Consider the following 18,840-nt stretch of genomic DNA (forward strand, 5'->3'; position numbering starts at 1 on the left):
GCTTTCGAACTGCTAGGTTGGCAGGAGCTCAGACAAGGAACGGGAGCTCCCTCCGTGATGCGGCGCAAAGGATTCGAACCGCCGAACTGCCGACCTTTCTGATCGACCAGCTCAGCGTCTTGGCCCCTGAGCCACCACGTCCATTAGATGTGCCAATATGGCAACTCTAATAATAACTCTATTAATACTCTTAACAATATCAACTCTAATAAAAAGGAACTTTGAGGAATTGTTTGTCTCAGAGTTTATTGGGTTGGAGTTGGTGAGTTGGAAGGCTGGCCTGTTCCTTACGCTCTATGTCAGGACAAACAAAGCTCTTTTTGGAAAAGGGCTCCCTCAAACGGCGAGAAAATCTGAGGGGGCGGAAATGGCTCCGGCAAAGGAAGAGGAATTCTCCCTCCAGAGGAATCCCTGCCCAAATCGGGACAGTGAAATTTACAAATCTCCTGTACGGGCCGTCCTTGACTTTATTCAGTGACTGTTCAAAGTTAGAACAGCACTGAAAAAGTCACTTAGGATCGTGTTTTGCAGTTACGACCGTTGCCGCATCCCCGTGGCCACATGATCAACATTCAGACGCTTGCCAACTGGCTCGTGTTTATGACGGTCGGTTACCTGATCCCCTTCCAACAAGCAAAGTCCATGGGGGAGCCAGATTCACTTAACAACCGTGTTTCTAACTTAACAGCCGCAATGATCCACTTAGTAACGGTGGCAAGAAAGGTTGCAAAATGTGGTGAAACTCGCTTAAGAAACGTCTCACTTAGCAACAGAAATGTTGGGTCTCCAACTTTAAGACTTGTGGACTTTTAAGGAGGTCTCCAAACTTGGCAACTTTAAGACTTGGGAACTTCCAACTCCCAGAATTCCTCAGCCAGCATAGCTGAACTCTCTTGCAATCCCTTCCGGTGCAATCTCTCCTCTTTGGGGGGGGATAAGGGAGAAAGAAACAGACACAGCTGGCTGGGGGATTCTGGGAGTTGAAGTCCACTCACCTTCAAACTGCCAAGGGGGAGCTGGCCAGCTGGGGGATTCTGGGAGTTGAAGTCCACCCATCTTAAGGCTGAGGGACCCTGGCTGAAGAAGGGTAGCTTGGCCTCCGCTGGTGTTGAAGGACAGTGCAGTGGGAGGCGAGGCGAGCTTGGGTGGACCTGCCAGTGCCCAGACAGGAGCCTCTTTCCTGGCTCAAAATGCTGCTTTCCAAGGGGACCAAAGGAGGCCTCTCCTGCCAAAATCTTGGGGAAACCATCCAGGATTTTTCCTGCCGCCCGACAGCTGCCTCCTTCCCTTGCCAGCCAACCTCTCCGACAGAGCAAGGAAGGGAAAACTCATCACGGAGAGAAGGAAACTGGGACCACCAAGGAGGAATTTCGTGACAGCGAGGACAATCTAGGAAGTCGCGGCAGGAGTGAGCCTGCACCCACCCTTGGCAAAGCAGGCCTGGCACCAGCAAGAGATGGGAAAACCTTTGGCTGAGCTGCAAGCTGCCTCCCCTTCTCCCCCCACCCTCCAAACCCCTTGCCCTCCCCTCCCCTTCCCTTCCCTTCCCTTCCCTGCTGCGGATTATTTTCATGCATGGAGATGCAGCAGAATGAAAGGAGGAAAAGCTAAGAAGGGGCGATGCAAACGCTCCCCTGGGACCAGCAGCTATTTAAAAGAGATGACTGCACACGCACACACACACACACACACACAGAGAGAGAGAGAGAGAGACATTACTTAGAGCTTCTGGCGGGGGCGGGACTTCTGCATAAGCATGTTTCCCTTTGAAGTGCAATCCAGAGCTAAAATTTCTCCCTTGCAACCTTTCTGCTCCTTTGCAGCCTGAGTCCTCTCTGTCCCAACGGGGACTTCCATCAGAAGGGAGCCTTGAGGTCTTCTAGTCCTACCCACAGCTCAAACCGAAGAGCCTACAACCATTTCAGACGAGTGGCTGTCTAGTCTCTTCTTCAAAACCTCCCTTGTGATGGGGGCACCCACAACTTCCATTCTGCTGTCTATGGAGATGCTCAGTCCTCCAGGTCAGAGGTCTCCAAACTTGGCAACTTTAAGACTTGTGGACTTCAACTCCCAGAATTCCTCAGCCAGCTGGCTGAGGAATTCTGGGAGTTGAAGTCCACAAGTCTTAAAGTTGCCAAGTTTGGGGACCCCTGCTCCAGGTCACCCTGAAGAAGCTTCTGGGATGAGGAGCCAAATGTCTTCCAGGAGAAACCAGAAAGTCCAGTTGCCTCTTGGAAAAGACTTCCACTCCACTGGTTCATCGTCTTCCCTGTCAGGCAGTTCCTCCTGAATTCCAGGTTGCTTCCTCTCCTTGGTTAGTTTCCATCCGTTGCTTCTTCTCCTGCCTTCAAGGGCTTTGGAGAATAAGTTGACCCCCTTCCTCCTCTCTGGGGCAGCCCCTCAAATACTGGAAGATGCTGTCATGTCCCCCCTGGTGCTTCTTCTCATGAAACTGGACATCCCCAAATCCTGCCACCAACATCTTCGTAGGTTTTTGTCTCCAGGCCTTTAATCGTTTTAGTTGCTCTTCTTTGCACTTTTCCCAAACTCTCAACCTTTTGGGGGGGGTAAAAGAAAAACCAAGTTTCCAACTGGCCTCTCTTCCATGCCCAAGACTGTTTCCGCTAAATGATTTCATTATCAGCAGTCAAAGGAAGCCGGCGCCAAGATGGAACGGCAGGGAGGGGGAACCGATGGCCCAGGGTGGGATACAAGATAAACCCAGTCACAAAAACAGGTGAAGCCCCTTTTATTCCTTCACTTTGCTTCACAGCTCCAAATATCGTTGAGTGGAGACAAAAACTCCCCCACAAACAGTTACGAAAAGAAGGAAATGTCGTTTAAAGTGCCCGTCAATTATAAAGAGCAAAAACAACACAAACCACACTGAAGCAATTAAGGGAACCAGGCAAGATAAGGGCTTGAAGACGTCCACAGATATTGAAATACACACTGGGAAGGATGCCCAACTCAGAGAGGAATGACAGACGAGAGATATTTCCACGCTTTGTTTCTAGCACTGGCCGATACGCATGTCCGTCCTTTTAACCAGTTCTCACAGCTGCAGCCCATGAAGGGGATCAGGGCCCTTTCCTCCCCCGTAGACCATGCCATTCACGTCTCTCCCTTATCCCTCCTCCCCGCGTGCCCCTAGGATGGAGAGGGGATGGGCCTGGGTCTTCCTTTGACGGCCCAGCCTCCTCCACAACCTCCGGAGCCACACTTCCACTCCCCGTCGGCTGTTCCTCCTCTCCCACGGAGTCAGACTCCAACAGGGGCAGGACAGGGAATGATCTGTTTGCAGCAAAGCAGACCCAGCTTTCAGAGACAAAAATGCAAGGCCGAGGGCGCTCCGTCTCGAAATGTCTGCCGGGGGTCCCAAAAAGCATTTTTTAAAAACCCTCCACAGAATAGATGGGTTCCCTCCAGCCAATCAAAGGCATTGAAGGCTGGGCAAGTAGAGATAGCCCTTGACTTATGACCACATATTTCTGTGGCTAAGCGAGACGTGTCCCATTTTAAGACCTTTTTCTGCCATAGGTGTTAAGTGAACTGCTGCAATTGTTAGGAATACGGTTGTTAAGTGAATCTGCTTTTCCCCTTATGCTTATCCGAAGGTCATAAAAGGGGATCACAGAACGCTGGGATGCTGCAACCGTCATAAATATGAGTTGGTTGCCAAGGGCCTGAATTCCGACCGTCGTAAGTCTTAAATGGTCATCGGTCACTTTTTCCCAGTAACTTCAGTCCGTAAATGAACCATTATAAGTCAAGGACTAACCTGCAATTTATTTGAAATAACTCTTCAGTAGGAAATTCCCAAACTTTTTCCTAAGCCTCGCCTCTTTAAGGAGCAAAACTGGGCATTTATTGTAATTTTCTCCCCTGTCCTCAATTCCCCCACATCAGTTTTCCCTCACACTTTGCTCCTGACAACTCCAAACAAAAAATATTAACCAAGATGTTCTGACCCGGCTCCCCAAACACGACAAACCCTCCAAAATGAACTCAGAAGATTCCTTTATTAGGAGCCCCGGCAAAAAGTTTCTCTCTCACCGCAGACTAACAAGTCCGTCCGGAAGAGGAATAGTTTGTCTGCCACCCCTATTCATCTCCGCCCCCCACTGCCTTTGATCCCCAGAGCTCAGGTGGGGCCTTGCTAGCAGCGGTGGCTCTTCCGTCCCGAGGACCGGCCCATAGATTTCCACTGCTCTCCTCTCCTCTGCAAATCCACACGTCAGGCCCTGGACCCGGCTGTTCCTCCTCTTCCTCATCAGCCACCTCCAGACCTGGGGGCTCTTGACTCTCCACCTGAGGGCTGACGGCCGGCCCAGGCTCCGCCTCTGTCTCTCTCTCTCTCTTTGCTAGCTCTTCCCTCTCCCCCCTCGGAGCTCCCAGGTTGCCCTGATGCTGACCCTGACTCCATGCCTCCTCCTCCTCCTCCTCCTCTGATTCAATTGCCAGAGGGGCTGGCGGTTGACAGGCCATAGCACTAGATCCATCCACCATCCAGGTACAAGGCCACCTGAGGGCCACTTTCAGCACACACCTGACCAGTAGGTGGGATACAAACATCCCATTTGTTTGCAGGGAACCATGTTCACACCGGTGTGTATGCCACCAACAGCCACTTTGCTCACAATTTCAGGCCTCCCAATCGGCCTTTCTGAAGACAACTGGAGGATGCCAGCCAAGGTGCCCACTCCTCCATCATCCATCCCAGAAAAGTCCATTCAAGGTAACAATCATTTTCGATGTTTCCTCAACGAGCCCTCACTTAACTCAGATAGCCAAGCCTCCCTACACTGAATACTGTCAACCTACTGTAGTTCTCTGAAAATAAGACCTAGCATGATTTTTTTCCCCAGATGCTCACGAGCCCTACCCCAAAAATAAGCCCCAGTTAAGATGGTCAGCCAGACAGACACATTTAGTGCCATGCTTCTCTGTAAATAAGACCTAACTGGAAAATAAGCCCAAATTCTTCTTTTGGAGCAAAAATTAATGTACCGTATATGCCGGCGTATAAGACGACCCGGCGTATAAGACGACCCCCCAACATTTCCACTCAAAATATAGTTTGTTATATACTCGCCCCCTCTTCCGCACGCCTTCCACTTTTTTTTTTTTTTTTGAGGCACTTTTGTGCACCGTGAAGCGAATCCCGTGAAGCTGAAAGGAGCAGCCAGCCTTCTCCCAGCTCCCAAGGAAACGAGGCTCGCACCGCCCGGGCTCCGCTGAGGTATCCGGCTGGGGCTGTCAGGAGTTGTTACCGCTGGCGCGGCTCCCGCGACTCCAGTCCGCGTTGCCTCGGGAAGGAAAGGCAAAAGGAAGAGCCGCAGCGGCGCTTTGCAATGGCAGCAGCGGCTCCTGGTTTTGCCTTTCCCTTCCCGAGGCAACGCGGACTGGAGCCGCGCGAGCCGCGCCAGTGGTAATAACTCCTGACAGCCCCAGCCGGATACCTCAGCGGAGCCCGGGCGTGCGAGCCTCGCTTTCCTTGGGAGCTGGGAGAAGGCTGGCTGCTCCTTTCGGCTTCACGGGATTCGCTTTCCACGGTGCGCAAAAGTGCCTCAGCCCTGGCAGCCGCAGTGCTTCCCAATTACTATTTGCCGGCGTATAAGGCGACCCGGCATATAAGACAACCCCCCCAATTGGAGGCATGTTTTTCAGGGCAAAAAAGTCGTCTTATACGCCGGCAAATACAGTAAGCGTCTTATTTTCGGAGAAATACAGCACTTCCCACTCCTGGGGGCAACTTTGCAACCTACAGATGTCGCAAATGTCCTCAAATAAAGCCACTTTTTCATGCAATCCCTCCCAAAATCCTGCCCTCTCAGAGAGACCCCCCCTCAAAAGGAGCAGTCCCCTCAGAGAGACACTTACAGAGCTGTAGAGGTACCCCTCGCCATTCATGGCCACATAGAGGCCGGCCTTCACACCTTGGATGGCCACCACACGAAGCCCCACTGGGATGAGGTTGAAGAGGGCTGGAAGAGAAGGAGGGAAAGGTCCATGAGTCTGGGGCTAAAAACCGAGGAGACCCTCCCCACATCCCAAGACAGGAAGCATGGCTTCTCAGGAACCAATCCCAGCACTTGCGTGACCAGGAGAAGGTTCCCAGGCAAACTAGAAACAGCCAAAGAGTCATTAATCACGGAATAACAGAGCTGGAAGGGACCTTGGAGGTCTTCTAGACTAACCAGTTGCTCAAGAAGGAGACCAGCTAAAGCAGGGATGTCCAATCTTGGCCATTCTAAGACTTGTGGACTTCAACTCCCAGCATTCCCCAGCCAGAATGCTTTGATATGGGTGGACTACAACTCCCAGAATCCCCCAGCCTGCATGATTTCTTTCAATTCTGAGAGAAAAACACCACCTATCTTGAAGGGTCCAAGTTTGGAAAGCTGTACTAACCCTAACCGAATTTGGAAACAATTTATGGATTCTAATATTGCCCATAGCCACCTGGAACATCCAAAGTTCAGGTTTCGTTCCAGAAAAGGTTTTACAACATTAGATTTTTGTCTGGCTGACTACAGCATGAAGGATGAACCGTTTTCGATTAATTAGAAATTCTCATATATTATGGGCCCTTTTTGTCAACCCCCTGATGTGACTCAAATAGGAGAGTGGTTCACAATCTTTTCTTCACTACAGATCCTCTTTAAATACCTTTTGTAACCATGGACCCCCAGGATTTCACTCGACATTTAAATCGTAGCATTTCTTCAAGAGTTCAGGGACCCCCCCTGGGATGACATCGTGGCCCCTCCACAGGATGAGAACCCCTGAAATTGTTGTTTTTAAAGTGCTATGCCTGTTGTATGGTTATTTGGATACCTTTCCCAGTGACTTGCAGTTTGTAAACTCTGTCTGCATGTTGGTATTTTGCAAACCTTTAAAGAATTCTCTTTCAACTCCCTTTCTATTTACACACCCCTCACATCCTGTTTCAGGACATAAACTGTTTCAACTCCTTCCCTCAAAATGATGTTATAGAGCCCTGCACACCAGAAAACAAGACACAAGGGGAGTTTTTTTCCCCAAAAGCCATCACTCTGCTAAGCAAATAATTCCCTCAACACTGTTCAACTATTTACAAAGTCTGCACTACTATTACTGTTAATCTTCTCGTCACTCCTTATCACCCATCCCCTCCCACTTGTGACTGTAGGACTGTAACTTTGTCGCTTGCATCCTTACGATTTATATGGACTGTTTCCTAGTATGATTTGATTGCTTATTGTACCCTATGACTATTATTATTAAGTATTGTACCTTGTGATTCTTGACTCCTGATGAATGTATCTTTTCTTTTATGTACACTGAGAGTATTTGCACCAAGACAAATTCCTTGTGTGTCCAATCACCTTGGCCAATAAAAAATTCTATTCTTCTATTCTATTCTATTCTTTCTACTTTATTTTTGTCTTCAAGTATCTTTAAATAAAAGCATTTCTAAAAACCAGGTAAAATTGGCAGAATTCTCCCTATTTACTTTCTGGCTACCACCTGTTCATATTTTTTCTTATTTCTTTGATGCTATGGATAGCATGCTCCAATTCTACTTTGGGGGTTTGGGTTGGATCGGGGATAGGCAGAAAAGAACAAAGCAGTGCCCATAAATAATCCTCGCACACCATTAAAAGCCATATAATCCAGGACATCGCTGGATGAATGAAAAGACCAAAAACAGGTGAGCAGGAAATGGCTTCAACTTCTTTGCAAAAAGGGTCCCAGAAACGGAGAGTTTGAGAGAGAAGGTCCATGCTCCACATCCCTCCGAAGGGAAACCCCTCAACGGGTCCTCTCTCAATGGCCGGACTGGACAGACAACAAACTGGCAGCTGTGTTTGGTCCATGCTGTGGCTTCCAAGCCATTTCTAAGGCCCACCATATTTAGAGTCAGGGTTAGTCTGGTTCCTCTTCAGGTTCGCCTCTTCCCAAAGATTTCCGTGGAGAGGAACTTTTGTGAGTTTTATACCAATTTTTGGAGGCTCGGCTTCGGTAGGGCTACCTATATAGCTTTCCAAGTCTTAATAGCAGAACTACCAGATTCTGTAACTGCTTTGATTCCTAGGCCAGAGGTCTCTGACACTGGAAACTTTACAACTTGTGGACGTCAACTCCCAGAGTTCCCAGAACTCTGGGAATTGACGTCCACAAGTTGTAAAGTTTTGCTGGCTGAGGAATTCTGGGAGTTGACGTCCACCAGTTGTAAAGTTGCCCAACTTGTGAGATTGAACCAATGTAATCACCAGTTCAGTGAGCGTGCATCCAATGCGCACTTCGTGCTTGCGCGTGTTTGAAAATTGCCCCGTTTTCAGCTCTAAAACTTCTGCTTCAGCCCCGGTGAGTAAAACAGCTGAGGCGTGGCACAGCTGGGATGCAAAACACGGAGATACAGGACGGACAAGGGCAGGGGCGGGTGGGTGGGTGGGTGGGGCCAAGGAATCACCGGAACAACCAGCTCACCTCAACTGGTCTGAACCGGCTGAATCCCCCCCCCTTGCTCGCAAGACTCGCTTTTCTCGCCATGTCCATGTATACATCTGCACTAGACTGTGTTGTTTCTCTGTGTCATATAATAATATCTGTGGATATGTGGATTCATGCATACTTTTTTTGGGGGGGGGGGGGTCATGTTCACGTAGGGTATATTAGAGATGGACACCCTTTTGAGAGCTGGATGCAACGAAATTTCATTTCAACGTATGTCGATCGGTGTATGTTCAAAGAGACAATAACGTTATTTTAAGTCATGATTTAGAATATGTCCACCTATGCAATAATTACAGCGTAAGTTACCATCACCAAAGGACGATCCAGCTTCAAGCAGGGTTGTAACTGGGGTACCAAGAGAATTTGGGAAACTTTAGTGGTCCCACTTAGCTAGGAAAGCCAGCTGGGTGACTTTGGGCCGATCGCCGGGGGAAGGGGAGTTCTAGTCCCACCTTAGGCCTGAAACCCATTGGGCGTCTGCGCCAATCACCAGGAGGCTCAGAGTTCAAATCAGGCATGAAAGCCAACTTGGGGCCAATTGTTCCTTCCATCCTACCTCAGAGGGTTGTTGTTGCAAGGAAACCAGGAGGAGGGAGGTGGGTCGGATATGTTGGAGTTATTTGGGGGGGGGGGAATAAAAATAGGAAAGGGATATAAATAAACAAACTTCTCACGGCCTTGGGATCCAAAGCCAGGCGGTGCCCCTGGGACAGTCCTCCCCTGGGCCAGACCAGAGGGAGAAGAAAGCAAGGACAGACCTGTGAAGAGCAAGGCTTCGCTTCCCAGGAGGGAAGACAGACTTGGAGGCCCAATTTAAGAAAATAAAAATAAAAAAGGCCAAACCCTGACAACCACCTTCCCCCTCCAATACGAGAAGGAGGAGAGTGCAGAGAACCAAAAATTAACAAGGAGGCTGTCAGGCTAAATGCCCTGCGAAAAGCAGTAAAAAAGGGGGGGGAAGAAAAGCCGCCCCTCCAGAGCTGGACCTCCTCATAAATCAGATCAATTAAGCAGGCACCAGAATTAAACGAAGGGAGGGTCTTGGCTGGGGGAGGGAGGGCCGGGAGGAGGGGGGACCGTCTTTGCGGCCGACAACACCAAGGAAGCTCTGGACCAGCCCAAAGAGCCTTTGGCGAAGCAGCTCCAGGAGAGTCCCGGCTCCTCTGGGATCGGGGGCAGCCCACGGGGGCTCCCCAGCGGCTCCTGGGGACACCACGAGGAAAGCAGACTGCAGTCCCCACGTGAGCGACTATCAGGGTGAGGCGGTAGAGGAGGAAGGAGAAGGAGGGGAAGGAGGCAGGGAAAGAGGAAGAAGAGGAAGAAGAGGAGGAGGAAGGAAGAAGAGGAAGAAGAAGAAGAAGAAGAAGAAGAAGAAGAAGAAGAAGAAGAAGAAGAAGAAGAAGAAGAAGAAGAAGAAGAAGAAGAAGAAGAAGAAGAAGAAGAAGAAGAAGAAGAAGAAGAAGAAATAATAATAATAATAATAATAATGGTGGGGTCCCTGGGGCTCTCTGAGCTTGGTTGTTTTCTTTGCAGACGTTTCATGACCCAGTTAGGTAACTTCATCAATGCTAGAAGGGAGTGGGGTTTGGGGGAGGAGGAGGAGGAGGAGGAGGAGGAGGAGGAGGAGGAGGAGGAGGAGGAGGAGGAGGAGGAGGAGGAGGAGGAGGAGGAGGAGGAGGAGGAGGAGAGGACTATAGGGTCCTTGGTGCTATCTGAGCTTGGTGGTTTTCTTGCAGACGTTTCATGACCCAACTAGGGAACACCATCAGTCGAAGGAGAGGGGATTACTAATTTAATAACTGCAGGGATTCTTTGTGGCATGAAAAGTCGTAAAGTGAGGCAGAAGGCCCTTAACCAATGCCTCGCTTAGCAACATAAGGTCAGGGGTCAACTGTGTCAGTCGTCAGAGCCAAGGAGGAGCCAAGCAGATTGTTCTTTTCCTTTCAAAGCAAAGAGGCCGGAGAGGTTGGTTGGTTTCAAGGGGAGGCGCTGATCCCCCGGCCGGCAGCAGCTGCCTTTGGGCCCCCTTGAGCCCCTTCCTTGTTTAAAAGGGGGGAAAGGAAACCCCGAAGCCCCCGAGCCTCTTGGGGGGGGCGGTGGCTGCGGAGGAAGAGACTCACTGTAGTCGCTGTTTTCGTCCTTGGTCCCGTCGATGGTTCCGTCCGGGTGCATCTGAAGGAAGAATTCCTGCTGGCTGAATAACCGGGTCACGATCCCTTTCAGCTGGGGTTCTGCAGAGGGAGAGGAGCGCAAGAGCCTCGGGTCAGGCCAGGGACACACACACACACACACACACACACACAGAGGTACAAACGTTTGTACCACCAGGGAGAGATGTCGGGGGGAACCAATCCTGCCCATGGCTTTTCCCCAAAGGGTCAAAGGTCAGCCTGGCCAGGAGGGAAGCGGCCCCTGAGTTCTGACCCGGCTCCCCAAACACGACAAACCCTCCAAAATGAACTCAGAGGATTCCTTTATTAGGAGCCCCGGCAAAAACTTTCTCTCTCACCGCAGACTAACGAGTCCGTCCGGAAGAGGAATCGTTTGTCTGCCACCCCTATTCATCTCCGCCCCCCACTGCCTTTGATCCCCAGAGCTCAGGTGGGGCCTTGCTAGCAGCGGTGGCTCTTCCGTCCCGAGGACCGGCCCATAGATTTCCACTGCTCTCCTCTCCTCTGCAAATCCACACGTCAGGCCCTGGACCCGGCTGTTCCTCCTCTTCCTCATCAGCCACCTCCAGACCTGGGGGCTCTTGACTCTCCACCTGAGGGCTGACGGACAGCCCAGGCTCCGCCTCTCTCTCTCTCTCTCACTGCCAGCTCCATTCCTTCTTCCCTCTCGAAGCTCTCAGGTTGCCTTGATGCTGACCCTGACTCCCCCACCGCCGCCTCCTCCTCCTCTTCCTCTGATTTGGCTGCTGGAGTAGCTGGCAGCTGACAGGCCGTAACACCCTGGCAGAGGCTACTTTGCTCCCATTCATAGCACTTGCGCCTCCGTGGTAAGAGCCACCTGCCATTCCTGGCATTCACCCGCTTCTGGATTCTCGCTGGGCCCTCAGAGTCCCAATTCACGTAGCCCCATAAGCCACAATACAATCTACGCAGATAATCCTTCCACTTCCGACCGAGTTGCGATCAGAATTCCCTCCGCTAAGTTAAGGGAGGCACCTAATTTTCCTCCTGTGGTTGAACAAAACGTGGCCCTTGCTAGGGGGCCCTTATGGTTGTTAATCTCTTGGCTTGTCAGAAGCCAGCTGGGAAGGTCCCAAATAAATATATGCCGGTTGCAAATGCCCAAATTTTGTTCACATGGTTGTGGAGGTGTTGCGACAGTCCCAAGTGCAAGGAGCAGCTGTCAGTCATTTTTTTTTCCAGTTCTCTTCAGTGCTACACAAATGGTCATAAGTCCAGAACTACCCCTAAAGGTTTCCCCCTGTCCAGTTGAGTCCGACTGGGAAGGCCTGTAAAAAAACTGGAAAAATTGGGGGGAAACCCAGGATTGTTTTATTATTATTATTTTCCCAAAAATAATAATAATAAAAAACCTGTTTGTTCTGTTTGGAAAACTGTTTCCAACTGGTTTTTTTCCCAATTTTCCCCCCAATTCTGTCTCATCCCAGTTTCTTAGCCGAGGGAGCCAGCATTGTCCAAAGACACTTTCCATGGTCATGTGGCCAGCATGGCTCATGGAATGCTGTGACCTTCCCACCGAAGTGGTACCTATTTATCTACTCACATTTTCATGCTTTCCAACGGCTAGGTGGGCAGGAGCTGGGCTGAGTAATGGGAGCTCACCCTGCCATGCGGTGCTCAGGACTCAAACCTAGGCAGCTAGATCTCCAGCCAATAAGCTCAGCTTCTTTTAACCACTTGGCCATTGTGCCCCTGCCCCCTTTGAGCCATACCTGTAGTTAACTCTAATTACGCCATCCAATCCCCAGTGGTCTCACTGTACTGCTTTATAATGCATTTGTAAGGCCACACCTGGAAAACTGCATCCAGTTTTAGTCACCACATTACAAAAAGAAGATGTTGAGACTTTGGAAAAAGTTCAAAGAAAAGCAACGAAGATGATTAAAGGCCTGGAGACAAAAACATATAAAGAACGGTTGCATGAACTATGGCCAGTCTAAAGAAAAAAAGGAATTAGGGGTGACATAATAGCATCTTCCATTATTTGAGGGGCTGCCCCAAAGAGGAGGAGGGGGTCCACCTCCAAAGCCCCAGAAGGCAGGAGAAGAAGCAACGGATGGAAACTAAAACCAGGGAGAGAAGCAACCTGGAATTCAAGAGAAACAGTTCCTGACAAGGAGGACAATCAATCAGTGGAACAGATGTTGCCTCCAGAAGTTGTGGCTGCTCCGTCACTGGAGGCTTTTAAGAAGAGGCTGGACAGCCATGTGCCTGGAATGTTGTAAGGGTCTCCTGCTCAAGCAGGGAGGTTGGACTAGATGATCTCCCGGGGCCCTTCCGGCTCTATTCTGATTCTTTGACTGCTTGGGCACCATCAACTCAAGAGCTGTGAGATTTGAGCCGATACTCCTGTCCATCAGGAGATCTCCTGCGATCGTGAACAGATCCGGCATCCAGCCCAACCTTTGGAAATGCCACAATGCGGGATTTCTGGAGACTTCCACCTCCAGAAGTGGAGTCAAAGCGTCTGATCTCCCCGCCCCGCGGGACTAAATCTCCTGGGGCGGCTCTTGCCCTGTGAACCTGGGCTCCCTGCCTTCCCTCCGGCCAAGTTTTCTCCCTCTGGATTCCATCCCTGCAGGCGCCTCCTGTTGGCTTTGCAACGGCCTCTCCGCCCAACGTCCAGGACACCTGAGGCCCCCTCCGGCCGAGAGCCTCCCCCCACCATCTCCTGCCTGGAGATCAGCTGCTTCTCTGCCCCACCACAACACGGAGAGCCTCCCTTTCCCAGGACCAGGACAGATGATGATCAGACAGCAGGCCTGGCAGGCCAAGGCTTCCGGCCTCGTTTTCGTCACTTGGCACACAAGGCCTCTGCACACAACGGCTAAGGGGAAGTGGGCAGCTGCCTACACAATCTCGCTGTTTTTGCTGTGTCTGCTTTCGGTTTGGTTCAGCAGATCCCAAAGCTGGCTTTGCAAAATCGAGCTGAACCAGAAGGAAGATGACCAAATACAGGTAGTCCTTAGAACAGAGCCGGAAGGGACCATGGAGGTCTTCTAGTCCAGCCCCCCCTGCTCAAGCAGGAGACCCTATACCGTTTCAGACAAGGGGCTGTCCTTGACTTATCACCATTCCTTTAGTGATCACTCAAAGTTAACCACAGCACCGGAAAAAGGGAGCCACAATCATTTTTCACACCTGCAAAGGTTGCAGCATCTCTGTGGTTGCATGATCAACATTCAGACGCCTGGAAACTGGCTCGTATTTATTAAATGTCTCCTTAGCTCTAACTGGCACCAAGCTCAGCCAAGGTGTGAAGGCTCTGCCCACAGCTGCCCTGCCCTCTGCCCAGCGCTGGTCTTCCCAAAGCGCGTCTACCCCGATTGCCGAGGGTCAGAGATGCCATCCCTCAGGAGCACAGCACTGCAAGAGGGACCTGGACATCGAAACAGCAGCAAGACGACACAGAGGCGCCCAGCGGCCTTCCAGAAACGAACCCCAGGCCAAATCTCTACGGAGAGTCTCCATCATCCAGGTCATGGCTGTCCCAAAGGTCTTGTCAGGGTTCCTGCGATTGCCCGAATTAAATCATGAGCCTCGAGCCCAGCTTCAAAAGAATCCAAAAGGTTTATTAGGAGCAACATGTCGGCATTGACCCATATGAAGCCAACTCTGGCCTACGTAATTCACAGTCTCCTATGACCCTGCTTCCCCCGCTTCCTCCTGGGTGTGTCATCAATCAGATTCTCCAACGAAGCACCTTCACGGGCCCGGTGTCATCAATCACGTTCTCCAATGAAGGATTTTCGGGGCAGAAGATCCGGTAGCCTAGCTACAATCTTTATAAGAGAAGCATGGAATGTGGTTTTAAACTACCATACAGCTCCTTCAGATCCCCCCCCCACCCGTTCATGGCAACTCAAAAACAGGCAGAGGAATGCTTTACGAGTTGACAGGTGCTTTCCCAAAAGACCGTTGGACTTCATTGAGGTTTTCTTTGAAAACATGTCGCTTCTCACCCAAGAAGTTCAAGAAAACACCCAAAACACCTTTGTTTGCCATAATGCCTCACTCGCTGGTGGGCTCTGGCCATCTTGTGGCCGCTGCCACTTTGATGATGGTTCTGGCCAAAATGGCTGGCCCAGCCTGGAAGAAGCAGAGGGAGAGGCCAGCAGATTCCCCTGAGATACGGCCGTCTGGAGGGCTCATGGTTGAGACGCCCAGAAGCCTGCCCGCCTGCTCTGCCTCTGAAAGGGTGAGCAGCTCAGGGGTGACAGCTTCTGGTCTGGGGTCCCTGGGGGCCAGCAGGCTGGCTGGACACTCGACTCGCAGGTCTTTCAGGAGGAGAGAGACGGACCATGAAACATCTGGGTAGAAGGAGCCTTGAAGGTACCAATAAAGGAGAATATTTGTAGCTCTGCATTGAAAGGAGGGGACTCTGAGCTTGGCGAGCTTTCCTTGCAGACATTTCATGACCCAAGGAATGTCTGAATGAAACCTCCGCAAGAAAGCAAGTGAACTCAGAGGGCGCCAAGGACTTTGAAGGATCTGGCCAACCCTGGAGGCATATAGAGTCGGTACATCCTCTGTCGTTTTAAGATAAGAAACTGGCATCCTGTCCTGTTAAGTTTCACCTCCCCCCGCCATCCAAAAACATTTCAATCCCCGCCCCCGCATCCAAATCAGAGATTTGAGGTGGTGAAACAGCCCCAGGTGGACAAAAAAAGCTTGAACACAGATCTTCCACACACGAATATACTAGAAGACCTCCAAAGTCCCCTTCAACTCTGTTATTCTGTCCTCCTTCGTATCTATGGTAATTTCCCCTCTTTAATTGGAAGGAGAGGGTGAATAATGGATGCTACTCTTGGTTGGCCAATCTTGGTCCCCTCAGTGAAGGTCGACCCTCCATAAAGAAGGAGAGAGAGGAATATTTGTAAAAGGTGGGGGTTGAAGTGAGGGGTCCTTGGTACGCCTTTGAGCTTGGGGGTTTTCTTGTAGATGTTTCCTTATGCATCTTCTGTGTGGAGGAGGGGCTCCTTAGTTGGGTCAACCCCCAAGCTCAGAGAGCGCTAAGGATCCTACAGTCCTCTTCCTCCTCTTCCTCTTCCATCACCACCACTTCTCCTTGCCTTTCTCCATTGCTATTCCTCCTCCTTCTCCTCCCACTGGAGATGTTGCCTAATCTGACCATGAAACATCTGCTAGAAGACCACCAAGGTGCACCAAGGACTCCAAAAGGCAGGACCGTCCTGATCCAGTCGATCCACACAAGATTCCACACAATAAAGGGAAAGGCTCCCCTCACACTAATCTTTTCTGGCTCTAGGGGACGCTGCTCGTCTCCGTTACAAAGCCAAAGAAGAGCCAGCTCTGTCCGAAGACGTCTCTGTGGTCAAGTGGCCGGCAGGACTAAACGCCTTCCAAGGTGCATGGAACGCTGCTCCCTTCCCACCAAAAGGCTCCCTGCATTTCTACTTGCATTTTTTACATTCCCTTTGAACTGCTAGGTTGGCAGAAGCTGCTGGGACAAGGAACGGGAGCTCAATCCATTATGCGGTGCTGGGGATTCGAACTGCTGACCTTTCTGATCGACGAGCTCAGCGTCTTAGCCCCCAAGCCACCGCATGCATCCCTACTGCACACAATAGGCCCCTTCATTTCGTTCTCCTCTAGTCAAAGGTCTCGCTGGCGCCTCCTCTTCCTGGGCTCACCAGAGGCCTTGTGCCGTATGAATTCCAGGATCAATTTATACCGATGGCCAAGGGCAAATTCTGCGGCCCATGCCTGGCCCGAAGAGCCGCTCAAGCCAATCCCACTTTGCGAAGGCGATCCTCGCTCGGCCAGGAAGAAGCCACCCTTGAGGGCATCTCCCTCAAAAGCAGCCGGAGGCGGTGCGGATGCCAGAGAGAAGGACGGGGTGTGTTGCACCGCACTCCCATTGGCCAAAGCTCAGCTCAGCTCTGCAACGGTGGCCGCCCTGCAATTATGAGTAGAAAGCAAAGGACCCAAGGGGACCCCCCAAGGCTCTGCGTGGAGGCCCCACGGAAGCGCCATCCGTAAACTAGAAAAATCTGTGAGCTGGAAAAATATGGGATAGAGGACAGCATCCCCACCAGATGGGTTTGCAACAGCGGTGACATTCAGCAGATTCTGACCCGTTCTGGAGAACCGGTAGTGGAAATTTGGAGTAGTTCGGAAACCCGGCAAATCCCACCGTTGATTGGAGATCTTACAATATCCTTCCCCTGCCACGCCCACCAAGCCACGCCCACAGAACCGGGATTTTAAAAAATTGAATCCCACCCCTGGTTTATAACTGGCTGACCAACCATACTCAACGAGTAGTTCTTAACGATACTACAGTAGTTCTACAACGATACTACTACAGGGAGAGGAATAAGCAGTCGGGTGCCACAAGGTTCCGTCTATGGCCCAGGACTCTTCCACATCTTCATCAATGACTCAGATGAGGGAATAGAAGGGGAACTCATCCAATTTGCAGGTGACATTAAGCTGGCAGGAATCACCAACACCCTAGAAGACAAGCTCGGGATCCAAAAAGATCCTGACAGGCTCGCACACTGGGCCCCATCGCACAAAATGAACTTTAATGTAAAGACAAGCAAGGCTTTACACCTGAGCAGGAAGAACCAAAGGGACAAGCACAGGTGAGGGGAAACCAGGCTCAACAACAGCAAACTGTGAGGGGGACCTTAGAGTCCTAGTAGACGATCCCTTAAGCGTGAGCCAGCCGTGTGCGGCAGCAGCAGCCCAAAAAGCCAATGCAATCCTTGCTTGTATAAACAGAGGCACAGAATCAAAATCACGTGAAGTGTTAGTGCTACACAATCTTACTAAATCTTACTAAGTTGTCGTCCTCCCCCCCCACTCCACAATCTCCCCTCCCTTCTAGTACTGAGGATGTAACCTAGGTGGGTAATGAAACATCTGCAAGGAAACAACCCAGCTCAGAGAGGCCCCCAAGGAGCCCTCAACTAGACTTCTCCGTCATCTCACTGCTATTTTTTCTTCTTTTCTCATATAAATGCGAATTTGGCTTTGAAGGGAGACCTCCAAAGCCCTCAACTTGATTCTGACGGAGAGCATATATCCCCCCCGCAAATCTTAATGCTGGTCTCCCACCCTATCCAAGCTGCAAGCTGGTCTCTAAAGATTGTCCTTGGTTTAGTTTTTCACCTTCAAGATCCCTTTCCAAGAGCTGAGCACGCTGGATCAAAGGAGCTCTCATTGCACATCCTGGCTTTCCCTTTGCAAAGAAAAGCACCCCGTTGCAAGGTGCAAAGCCCGCCGGAGATTTACCAAACCCCAACTTGGTCATCCCCCCCATCTCAAAAAAAAAACCCGTTCTCTCCGGTGCCGTCAGCCTTCCAAGGGTGGCCCACCCACCTGCCCTCGCCATGGCCCCTTCCCCTGGAGCCGTGCAATTTCTCCCTGCCCCCCCACTGCCCTCGGAAAGAGCCGCTTCTCTGCCACCCACGTCCTTCCCCACTTGACGGGGGAGGAGGAGAAGCAATTTGGCTAAGTGACAGCTCCTCAGGAGGTGAAGAAGGATGTGTTAGTTCAGAGATCGAGGCCCCGATTGTAAAGATGGGAGGTTTCTTAATCATAAAGCAAATTTCAGAGCTGCCATGCAGGAGGAGGAGCAGAAAGGCAGCAGGCAAGACGGCTGCAGAAGATGCACAGATGCAGCATACAGGGAGTCCTTGCTTTACAGCCGTTCGTTGAGTGACCGGTCACTGAAACAAGGGACTTAACGACCAGTTGTCCCACTTACAAACTGTTCAATTGTCCCACTTACAAACTGTGGCAACCCTCCCTGCAGTCACGTGATCAGAATTCAAACACTTGGCAACTGGCAGGTACTTAGGTTGGTTGCAGGGTCGTCTGATCGATCCCCTTTGGCAAACTTCTGACAGGGAAAACCAACAGGGGGGCCAGATTAATGTATCAACGGTGCGTCTAATTTAACAACCGCAGTGATTCACATAACGGTGAATTGTCTTCAAGGAAAAGCCAGAAAGTCCAGTTGCCTCCTGGAAAAAAAGCACCTCTGGGACCTAAGCGAAGAGAGAAGCAACCAGGAACTAAGGAGAAACTTCGGAACAGGGAGGACCATGAACCAGGGGAACAGAAGTGGCCTCCAGGAGTTGTGGGTTTCAGAGCAGACTGGACAGCCCCT

General features: G+C 50.9%; 1 protein-coding gene and 1 pseudogene across 4 annotated transcripts in view; one reads left to right on the top strand and one right to left on the bottom strand.

The window, feature by feature from the left end:
* The window catches only part of FGF12 (fibroblast growth factor 12), a 165,274-nt gene that overhangs the window by 49,262 nt on the left and 97,172 nt on the right, over positions 1–18,840 (bottom strand). For all 4 annotated transcript variants that reach the window (XM_087965629.1, XM_026688584.2, XM_087965628.1 and 1 more), the window contains 2 exons: positions 10,623–10,733; positions 5,884–5,987 (listed from right to left, as the gene is read on the bottom strand). In XM_087965629.1, coding sequence (XP_087821755.1) covers positions 5,884–5,987; positions 10,623–10,733 — 215 coding nt within the window. The remainder of the gene's footprint in view (positions 1–5,883; positions 5,988–10,622; positions 10,734–18,840) is intronic.
* LOC113426218 (U5 spliceosomal RNA) lies at positions 7,912–8,015 on the top strand (annotated as a pseudogene).

Source organism: Notechis scutatus, chromosome 4 (assembly GCF_049901735.1).
Source record: "Notechis scutatus isolate UNSWTSFEM ecotype Mainland chromosome 4, rNotScu1.2, whole genome shotgun sequence".
NCBI lineage: Eukaryota > Metazoa > Chordata > Lepidosauria > Squamata > Elapidae > Notechis > Notechis scutatus.